This window comes from Calidris pugnax, unplaced genomic scaffold (assembly GCF_001431845.1).
Source record: "Calidris pugnax isolate Ruff unplaced genomic scaffold, ASM143184v1 scaffold36, whole genome shotgun sequence".
Taxonomy (NCBI): Eukaryota; Metazoa; Chordata; class Aves; order Charadriiformes; family Scolopacidae; genus Calidris; species Calidris pugnax.
The window spans coordinates 878,909-889,699 of NW_015090825.1; the positions used below are offsets into that span (position 1 = coordinate 878,909).

The window sequence follows — 10,791 nt, forward strand, 5'->3', positions numbered from 1 at the left end:
AAGCAGGTCCACCCAGAGCAGGTTGCACAGGAACGTGTCCAGGTGAGTTTTGCATGTCTCCAGAGAAGGAAACTCCACCACCTCCCTGGGCAGCCTCTTCCAGGGCTCTGCCACCCTCAAAGCGAAGAAGTTCCTCTTCATGTTTAAAATCCAGGTTTTCTATCAGCCACTTTCGGCTGTATTCCCAACACCACATACCAACAAGCTGAAGTGCCTGCTGCAGCAGCAGAGCAGCCTTGAGCTCTCCTGGGAATCCTACTAACAACCTGTGCTGGGCTGTGTTCCTATAGGGTTGCCGTTGCTACAACACTAACAACCTGTGTTCCTATAGGGTTGCCGTTGCTACAAGATCCTATGGAGACAGACACCAATTTTCTGCCTTTCCCAAACATTGCAGCAGCCCCCCAGTGCTCAGCACGTACCTTACTCCATACATCACAGCACCCTTCACCACTCATACGCTGCAGTTCACGTGGCAGCATCCCACACAGGATGAGCCACACAGGGCTACACATGTTACGTATTCCTCAGTCTCTACCTCCATTGCAGTAGGAACACACACCCTCACACTTTCAGTCATGGCCTCAGGCACAAAACCCACCTTATTTCTGAAGCACGTGGAGACGCTGAAGACAGCAGAGTCGGCAATGATTTTTCCATTAGGGAAGATAACATAAACAACGAGTCTTGGAGTAGGGGCATAGATCGAGCTGAAGGTAAGAGGGATGGAGAAGAAGCCTTCCATCACTAGATGGAGGAGAGAGGGAAGAAGAGAAAGTAGATTTGGTAGTGGAAATGGACTCTGACCAGCTTTTGCCAGTCTGCATGTGCGTGCTCAATTCCTTTCCTCAAGTCTTTCAGGACCAAGGAGGTTTCTGAAGGCCACTGAAACAATCAGCACATCTCTGGATCTGGTATTCCAGACCAACAAAAGACTCTTCCTCCCTCAAGGAGATGAAACAGCTCTTTGGAGTTCAGACTTAGCTCCACAAAGAGTGGAGAGACATCTTTCAAAGCCTCCCATCCCCAAACTTCTCCCACCCCATCCCTGAAGATGTGACCTTTGTCCCAAAGCACCTATAATTTAGGATTAAAAAAAGAAAAAGAGCTGGAGAAGTAGACAACAGTGAGTCAACACCTGCCAAAATGATAGGCTGTGGCATCCTAATTACTCAAAGATTATTTGTAGACACGATTGCAAACTGAAGTGCGAGAGTTTTGACAGAGGGTAAGGCTGTAGCTTCATGCTGCTTGCAGGGACAGCTTGCTACGCGTGAAACAGGGGAGTGCACTTACTTCTTGGCAGCCCAACCCAAACAGTCTTCTGACCTGCATGGACTATCCCTCTTTTCCCTGTGACCTAGGGGAGAATACAGAAAGGCAAAGAAGGATTGCGGGAATGCCAGTCACGTAGTCCTTGAGGTCACTCTGCAGATCAAAGTACCCCCAAAACTGGAGATTAAAGGCTGGGGGGGCGGGGAGGAGGGATATGAGCTTTACTCAATCTCAGGTGGCAGGGAGAGCTCAGGGGATCAAGAGACTTGGGGGAGGACAGGTAAAGCCAATACCTGCCCAGTACCTGTGAGGAGCCTTTCTTGCCATTACTGCAGCCCCAGGATTGAAACCAGGATCCAGCCCCATGATGGCTGGATAAGCTACCTGTCCTGGGCTGAGCCAAATCTTTCACAAGCCTGATATTTGATCCCTAGGATATCTTGATCTTGTGCCTTGAGCCACCACCCAGCAGCACTTCCCCAGAAACTCACAAAGTAGGAGAAAATGACACGCTTGGGCCCATGTTCCAGGTCCTCCTTGTAAACTCTGAAGTCCACCTGGACAGCCTGCTCTTCACCACAGGGCATCGTTCCTGGTACGCGGACAATAGAGAGAAAACTCCTGCTGGTGCTGTAGAATGGACGTATGAGATGAGAGGCTTGCTGGTAACTCAAATCAACTGTCCCAGCCTCTTTATCCAAATCTTGATGCAGGACACTTGCCTGGCAAGACAAAAAAAAACCCCAACAAACTCGCAGTTCAGTTAGTTAAGCCAGTCAGCTGCAGATCACCCTAGCTGTGGCTTGGTCAGAAGCTCAGATCAGCTCTGAGCAACCCCATAGCACAGGTCTCTGTGTGGAGACTTCACGAGGAAAGCAACTGGGATCTGGAGAATAAGCTCTCAGAGGGGGCCAAGATCCAGAATACGCTGAGGTGTTTCAGGTTTGAATTACTGTCCTTCAGGAAGGGACAGGGGAGATGTCTGTGGGGCAGTAAATAGCTCTGAGGTGCATGCCATACCCCTGCCAACAAGACAGATCCTTCCTCACTTACTTCCAGCAAGGCCAAGGTGCTGTTCCAAGCAGTCGTGTTCAGGCTAAATGAAGCTGTCCCAGAGTCCCCAGTGATGTACTTCTGCTTAAACTGCTGCTCACCGCAGCTTAATGTGAGGATGACTTCTTTGTGCTTCAGTGCCTTGCCTTGGAGGTCAATGACTTTAATCTGAGAACATCATGGTGAGCAAGAGAAGTGCAGAAGGCTCTAATCAGCAGACAGAATCTCACAGAATCACAGAAGACAGCAAGGTCACCCTTCCAGTCACTAACAATACTATAAACCCTGCTACTGATGACCTTCTGCTATTGTTTGCACTACCGTGTCCATTCACCCCCACACTCTCTACCCCTTCACAGCAGAAGGTCTCCTGGCTGCTGCTATTCCAAGTGTTTGAGTTTGCACCCCACATATGGATCCCCACAGCTGCTGCCACTCAAGGCTTATTTGGCAAAGGGCAGTCTTGGGTGCTATTCTCACTTTTGACAATTCAAGAGTTTTGTCTCTGGGAGTCATTCATGCCCTCCCAAGCCCCTGGCTGGAGGTGAGGTCGGAAGAGACACCGGGTAACCGCTGCCATGAAAGCATTGCTCACGCTGTCCCCTCCAAAGGACCGTAACTGGGAATTACCTTCCCTCTGTACATCTCTCCAGGGTGGTAGTAAGAATTCACATCATCAAACAAGGCCATCCCACCAATCTTGGAGATGAATAATTTGTGGGAAGCATTGACCTGTATGTCTGAATGAAAGCAGCAAGACAGAAACATAAGGGAGGGAGCAAGGAAGCCAAGCACCCCTCAGCAGTCTCCCTGCTGGGTGACCCACTGATGCACATGTTCAGCTGCACACACATTTCGTACCAGAGATGATCTCCCCAGGGCTCTGGGTATCTTTTAGCCCTTTGAGAGGTCCCTAAGCCTCACCATCTGAGACTGCAGGGGCTCAGAGCGAGTGTGTCATGCCACCAGGAACTGTTTAGTTTGGAGAAGAGAAGGCTGAGGGGGGACCTCGTTGCCCTCTACAACTCCCTGAGAGGAGGGTGTAGAGAGGTGGGGGTTGGTCTCTTCTCCCAAGGGAATAATGACAGGAGCAGAGGAAATGGTCTGAAGTTGTGGCAGGGGAGGTTTAGATTAGATCTTAGGAAGAATTACTTTACTGAGAGGGTGGTCAGGCACTGGAACAGCCTGCCCAGGGAGGTGGTGGAGTCCCCATCCCTGGAGGTATTTAAGAAATGTGTAGATGTGGCACTTCAGGGCATGCTCTAGTGCCTGAGATCGTTGGTTTGTGTCTGTCTGTGGTTTGTTTGTGTGGGTTTCTTTCTTTTTTTTTTTTTTTGTGGTTGGACTCGATTATCTCAAAGGTCCCTTCCAACCATGAGGATCCTGTGATTCTCCGTATCTGTGAGATTATATGGCAGGCCCCAACAGCCTCAGAAAGCTCAGAGCCCTTCCTAGCCTGCAAGGGCATCTCCACATGCCTCTTCCCAGCCACCTGCCGTTTCCAGAGTTACCTGTGCCATCCTCCACCAGCAGGGCCTCTGCAACTATGCTGTCCTGATAGTACCGAAAGTCTTGACTGAAGGAAGACAGGCTCACATTTGTGAAGAAGCAACCCATCTCATCTGTCTGAAAGCACAAAGAGAGGAAACAAGGTCTGAGCAAGGCACTTACGTTAGAAATTACCCAAATGGGGCAGAAACAGCCGTGAGAAATCCCTGCTTTCAGGGAGCTTGCCTTTTGGGATAGCAGTCCAGGCTGTGGAGCAGGCACATGATGCACACCTGGTCACAGTCACCAGGCACAGTTACTGAGAGGCAGCACCAGTAGAAAACTGGCCAAGCAGCCAAAACCACTGGGTAACATCACTATTGTTTCAGCTGAAGCCTCCAGCAACTTTGCCTTACCCTGGGGCTGAGCACAAACGTCTCTGAATACAGCTCAGCTCCTGCTGGGCATCTCACCTGGTTGCTGAACTCCTGACAGAGATGGGGTTTAAAAGAATTGGGCAGGAACGGGGCTATCTTCTGACAAAGGCTAACATGAACCATCCCCTGGACGCCTTTCCCATAGGGATACCTGTTTGGGGAAGCAGGGAAAAGAAGAGACAGTCGCAGATGGTGAGAGAACGCAGGGCTTGCTTTGCATCGCCCCAGAGACCACTTATTCATGGATATTCAGGGTATGGCACAAGAGTGGCAGCCACATGGCAGGCCCAGGAGCCCTGACCAAGTGAGCAGGGCCAGGCTAGGGCACTGCAGTGATGGGAGATGGAGGGCTCTGTGATGGAATTAGTGCTAAACTAACCTATTCTGGGAAAACAGAATGTTGCAGGTGCTGACTCAGCATAGAGCTCGGCACTTTATATCAGCATCACCTGCAATAACCCCAGGATATGCTGAAGGTACCCATCATCTTACAAGCAGAAGCATGGGTGATTAAGAAAGTGCTTTTCGTTCAGAAATCACCTTTACATGAGTCTGTTAACCCTAGCGTTGCCCTTGTACCCTACATGGGGCAATTCCTTTTTGCCTTTTTCTAGTTTCGTCCAGGGCATAACCTGGAAAAGCTTCCCTTCATTTCCCACGAGTTTGTTCTGCAAGGAGATGAACACCAAACATCTGCCACGTTCTGCCCCACAAATGGCTGCTTATCAAAGAACACGTTGTTCCCCCAGGTTTTGTGTGTAGAGACTTGTGGTACGTTTTTAGAAAAGGGTCATTAGAACATTAGAAGGATAGTTATAAGGGGGTTTTTTGTGTGTTGCATCAGGGCATAAACAACTGCCGTGGAAGATTCTGGCCTTCTGTGACTGAAAGGTAGTAAACTTCCCCTGAGCTTCTCATGGTTACCTAGCCATCTTGTGCTCAACAGGCCAGAAATTAACACAGGGCCATCCATCCAAGCAAAATCCTCACCTGCCACATACCCGGAGCGGGAAGGTTTTATCTAGCATGTAAATCTGATTTGGCGCCTCCAAGATCACTTCAAATTTTGGTAGCACTGGAAAGACAAAACAGACAACTGTAGGACACACTGGCCAGGGACAGCCTTCCCAGAAAATCAACATGAAGATAGACTATGAATCATAGAATCATAGAATTTCCCAGGCCGGAAGGGACCTCCAAAGGTCATCTAGTCCGACCTCCCCGCAGTCAGCAGGGACACCCCCAACTAGACCAGGTTGCCCAGGGCCTCGTTGAGCCTCTCCTTGAATATCTCCAGGGATGGGGCCTCAACCACCTCCCTGGGCAACCTGTTCCAGTGCTCCACCACTCTCATAGTGAAGAACTATGGTGGAATAAGAGCCAGGAAATTAAGAAGGAAGGTGGTAAAAAGGGGAAAGGGAAGATTTCTATTGTTACTTTAACAGATACGTGTGCAGTCCCTGGTTGATTGCTCCTTCCCAAACTAAAATCCAAACATGTCTACGTCCTTGCACTTTTGACAGCTGTTGAAACTGAAAGACGACTAGACTAACAACACAGTTAATTAGGGAATGAAAGGGAAGTGGGATGGCACTGGATTTCAAACTCTCTGGAAATGCCCATCCCAAATGACCTTCTTTTGGCTGACACAGAGATCTGTACGCATCAGTTGCATCAAAGGTCTGGGGTTACACACAACATTCCTCTCACACACTGACACAAGGTCCAAAATCAGTCTTTCTCCTGAGCCTCAGCTCAGACTCTTTTCTATGACATGTTATTACTCTTCCCATTTGCTCCCAGTATGGTTATCACGGAATAAACACCCAGCTTCCCGACCAAGAGTGTGAGGTCCTCTCTGTAGGTCAGACATATCCCCCACGTGCTCATACCATACTCCTCAACGGAGAAGCTGCCATACGCTTGTGCATTGGTTACGTTGATGACATATGTCCCCAGCAGAGGCTCATCACTTAGCTGGAAGGACAGATCTGCAATGCCGTCTTTGGGGACTACATTCAGCCACTGCTCTATCCGGTTGTTCTTAGGGTCCTACACCCACAAGAGAGGAAGAAACAGTTGTTCCAGCATCTCACTGACCCACACTCCACACAAATTGAGCTTCAGGATTTCAGAGCTGCAGACTACCAGGTTCTATATCTAAGGAAGTTTGGTATAGGCTAGTTATGAAATTTTGAAGACAATATAATGCTCAGATGCTGCTCACAGCATCTGAGTCTCCTTTTACACTTCTCTAAATTCTGATTTCAAGGAAAGATCCTTCGCAGCTCTAATCCTTTTTTGTAAAGGTCCAAGTTATCTGTCTATATTCTTGCAAGTCTAGAACAACTCAGATCTTACCTGAAGTAACTGGGAGCATAATCTCAAGTGCACAAAACAGAAGCTGTAGGGAGTATGTTAGTTTAAGAAATCTTGAAGTTTTACCATTCCACTCACAGGTCTGTAATATCTATCAGGAACTGAATATGAACAGCCCTGTGAAATGGCTGCTGTCAAGATTACTGTAATACTAGATTTCAGCATCACTCACCTGGAGAAACAGGGAAATCTGGGGGAGGAAAAAAAGGCAAAAACATTAGAAGACTGAAACACATGCCAGCAACACACACAAGGTACTTCAGATGCAGACCATCTTCTGAAAGATGTGAAACTAATGACTTGGAAATTTAGAGCACTGACAACAGTATAAAGTAAAACAAATGTCACCAAAAAGGAGAAATACTGGGTGGGTCTGCTACAGTAAGGTCAGAAGAAAAGAAAAGCAAAAGCCAATCTGGAGGTCAACCAGCACTTGCTAATGACTTCCTGGCAGAGTCATCTATAAGGAAAACTCACTGCCAAAACACACCTAGCTCTGGCTCAGCTGCAGTCTTAAGGGGGTTTTAGAGGTACAGGATCACGCAGTTTGGAAGGAACCTCTGGAGGTCATTAGTCCAGCAGACTGCTGAAGCACGTCTTCTTAGAGCAGATTGCTCATAGCCTTCTCCAGTTGAGTTTTGAACATCTCCAAGGATGAAAATGCCTTTTCTGGGCTCCTGATTCAGTATCTGATCATTGTCCCAATGAAAAAGTTTTTCCTATTGTCCGATCAGAATTTCCCACGTTCTGACTTAGAGGAGCCAGACTGAGCACCCCTCCCCACCACACGTCCAGAAATACCCAACTTGCACACTATTCACTCCCCACATGACACCATCACATCAAGAAGCAGAATGTCCCACACCTGTGCTTGCATGGCCATTTTACCAAGATGAGCAAGAGACATGGAAACTCCTGCCATTTCCCTGAGTTACTAGCTTTTACTTGAGTTACTGTCTTCCTCATCGGGCTTGGCCCGGGGATGAATGGGGAAAAGTTGCTGCTTCAGCAGATGAGCAGGGTAGAAAGGAAGTAGGCTCTACGTATGGAGCAGGGCAGGCTTTTCCACTGCCCTCAAGGGATGGCTTACCGAATTGTTGAGTGCAACAAAGTCCTCATCCAGAGTCACAACGCGAAATTTCACTGAAGGCAAAAGGAAATCAAGGAATATATTTATCAGATTTCAGTTCTTCCCTACAGAGCCCTGCTCTATCTGTTTCTCCAGCTCCTGTCTCCATTCTATACATATTTGTGGTAACACCTGACGCAGACATTACCACATGTAAGACACCACAGACAATGACCTACTGCTTCCTGCAACTTCAGTCACCACAAGCTGGACACTGAAAACATCTCATCAGCAAGAGGCATCATCTCAAAGCCTTCTGCTAGGGCTGTCCATGAATTTCAGTCAATCAGAGGCTTTCTATAGTGTTACCAGCAGACAAACTAGAGCCCATGGTTGGTCCCACTTGTATCTCTCACCTGTCTGCCCTGGTTGATAGAAGGGCTTGTCTGTTTGGATGAAGGTGCCACTGCTTGCCTTACGGATCAGGACCTTCTTCTTCTCCTCGATACTGACCCCTTCACCTGTGATGATCAGTTTGACACTGGCAATCTCCTCTGTGCCATTAACTGGAGGTGCAACCTGTACAGACCGAGAGAGGAGAGCATGCAGGCCCCAGGTAATCTTCTGAAGGCCCTGAGCAGGAATAGAGAGTAACTGGAAGAACTAAACAGTTCACCTCCACTGTTCTAGGACATACCCTCCAACATCTGGATCCAGATGATATGCAGATCTCACTCAGTCCTACCTGACAGTAGGAGGCTCTGCACATCACAGAGCCTGTCCTTTTTCCCAATGGCTAAAGAATTTTGCCTCTGGAGACAAGCAGGTGCTTGACACCTCAAGAGTCTTCAGGCTTAGTCAGGAAAATGGACAGATGCCAGAAAGGTGGGAGATGGTAGCACAGACTCAAAGGAGAGAGACTGAGCTGTAGCACAGTCCCAAATGCTAGGCCTTCAGAACTGCCCAGCATGTACAAGAAAGCAAGATTAGAAAAGACAACCAAAGGGTCTTCCCAACTCCAGCAGCCAAAGACCCCAGCAGCCTCAGCACAGAACATACTGTATAGTAGAAGGGATACTGTTTAGGCATGTCTGCCTTATTCTACATCTTTGTTAAATTCCCACCAACAATTAATCAGCTCTAAGACGTTGTTTAAAAATTAGAAGCACATCCATTTCCATTCAACTGCTCTTCAGTAGCTCCTAAGAGCTGAGCTGCTGCCTGATGTAGGGTCCTACTGAAACTGCAGTATGTTATGCAAACCACCATTTCCCCAAGCTTTCACTGTGGAGCTGCAAAAGTCCTTCAGAGAAGAGCTAAAGCTGCTTCATCTGGTCTGGGATGGAAAAAGAAGGAAATGGGTGGGTTCTTCTTATGTATCCAGAAGCCTGGTAGAGTATAACAAATGTAACTTCAATTTAAAAATTAGATTCAGAAGGGGAATTCAGCGCTGACCAACAGAGACTGTGCTGGGCTACGTATCCCAAGGCACCACTCATTCCTCTTCCCAGCAGGCTCACTCTAAGGCAAAGTAGACCCTGTCCATGTCATCCCTGGTTAGGGAGTAACACAAGGGATTTACAGTTCCTGAAAGGAAAATCAGCGATGGCATTTGCCTGGGGTGGCTCACCCAGAACTTAGTGCACGTGAAAGTCTTCTCCTTCTGGATGGTTTCTTGCAATAAGAGCTCGCGTCCTGCCGAGCGCTCTAGGACCAGATTCACTTGAAGTTTTTTTCCAAAACAGGTGATATGGAGGCAGACAACTTGGGTGGATGGGTAGCGGAGATCTGCAGGGATCACCACCAGGTAATGTCTGGGGCAGAGGAAAGAAGACATCAGAGGTGGCATCAGGTTGAGGGCTCAGAGAAGCAAAAGTGCTTTCCTGCAGTGGCCCACTACTGCAGAATTACTGCAGACAATGTGCCATGGCTGCAATCAAGATTCAAAAGCAACAGTGAACCCAGGGAAGTGATTCCTTCACTGGTAACTTGAGAAATCAATTCTGCTTGATTACCCTAAGTACAGCCCTATAATTGACTTCAAACCCTTTACTCCAGTCATCCTCTGAACTCCCGAAAACCATCCCTTGCAGTCTTCAGAAGTGGCCTCAGCCTTGCAGTCTATACACCAGTGAGTTGATCTGGTGTGGCAACTGGAGAAGCAAACATCCTTGGGCCTAAGGTCTGACTTGGAAACCTCCCACAAAGGTAGCTTGTATTTTAACTCTCAGGAGTCAATCTAAGGCATGGCAGGCCAGGCAAATGACTCTCAGCTACTCTCTGGGGTGGTCTGATAGAGCAGGAAGCAGGAGAGCTGACAGCACAGAATGTGGTCCGTCTACCTAGACTGAGACCGAAAAAGAGGTTAAGCATCACTCACAGTTGGTGAAAAGCAGCTGCAATGTGGAACAGAAGGCTGAGGAGGACAGCTGTCCTCATCTTGGGGGCTCTTGCTGCCCAATCTCCAACGGACCTCTTCCTCTGAAATCACTGAAGCTGGTTTTAGAGGGGTAATTTCTTCCTAGCACAGCCTAAATGAAGAAGTGGGATGCAGGGAGGAGCCAGTCTCTCCCCACCTTTTCCTCTCTCCGGAGCCCACACGCAGTGCCAAGTGCCCCTTAGCCAATAGCAGCTGCTTTGGCTGCCATCCACCAGTTCAGAACATCCCCTCCTGCAAGGCTGCCATGGAGACATCTGACCAGATGGACTTTTCATGGAGAAAAAAAGAAAAAAAAAAAAAACAAAAAACAAAAAAACCCCAACAAAAACCCAACAGAGAGAACCGTGCTGATCGGTGACCCAGGCCAGGTCCTGATCACTTGTCACTTGTGTCCCTTTGTTTCGGCTGGAAATGGATTGCTGCTGTGCAGCCAGCAGCAAGAGCTCACCCCAGCACGCAGCAGGCAGTGTTGTCATTCAGGACAGGGATGTGGACCTCCTTAGGCTGCTTGGCTTGAGCCAATCCTTACATGAGCGCGAGGAAGCGCTGTAGCAACTGTACCACCAGCCAGCAACCACTAATGACTTTTGCTTTTTTCTTCCCTGTATACAACGAGGGAAATGGAAATATACACTGGCCAACAGTGGTCT

The 10,791-nt window shown here is 48.3% G+C and overlaps 1 protein-coding gene across 1 annotated transcript in view; it reads right to left on the minus strand.

Moving 5' to 3' along the window:
- The window catches only part of LOC106886829 (alpha-2-macroglobulin-like protein 1), a 48,288-nt gene extending 38,148 nt beyond the window's left edge, over positions 1-10,140 (minus strand). Inside the window, exons 1-14 of the mRNA XM_014940062.1 lie at positions 10,082-10,140; positions 9,332-9,515; positions 8,118-8,280; positions 7,723-7,775; positions 6,805-6,822; positions 6,146-6,305; positions 5,244-5,328; positions 4,290-4,404; positions 3,840-3,954; positions 2,959-3,068; positions 2,329-2,496; positions 1,767-1,997; positions 1,297-1,360; positions 602-747 (exon numbers count right to left, since the gene is read on the minus strand). Of these exons, the coding sequence (XP_014795548.1) occupies positions 602-747; positions 1,297-1,360; positions 1,767-1,997; positions 2,329-2,496; positions 2,959-3,068; positions 3,840-3,954; positions 4,290-4,404; positions 5,244-5,328; positions 6,146-6,305; positions 6,805-6,822; positions 7,723-7,775; positions 8,118-8,280; positions 9,332-9,515; positions 10,082-10,140 (1,671 nt within the window). The remainder of the gene's footprint in view (positions 1-601; positions 748-1,296; positions 1,361-1,766; positions 1,998-2,328; positions 2,497-2,958; positions 3,069-3,839; positions 3,955-4,289; positions 4,405-5,243; positions 5,329-6,145; positions 6,306-6,804; positions 6,823-7,722; positions 7,776-8,117; positions 8,281-9,331; positions 9,516-10,081) is intronic.
- Positions 10,141-10,791: the final 651 nt, after the last annotated feature.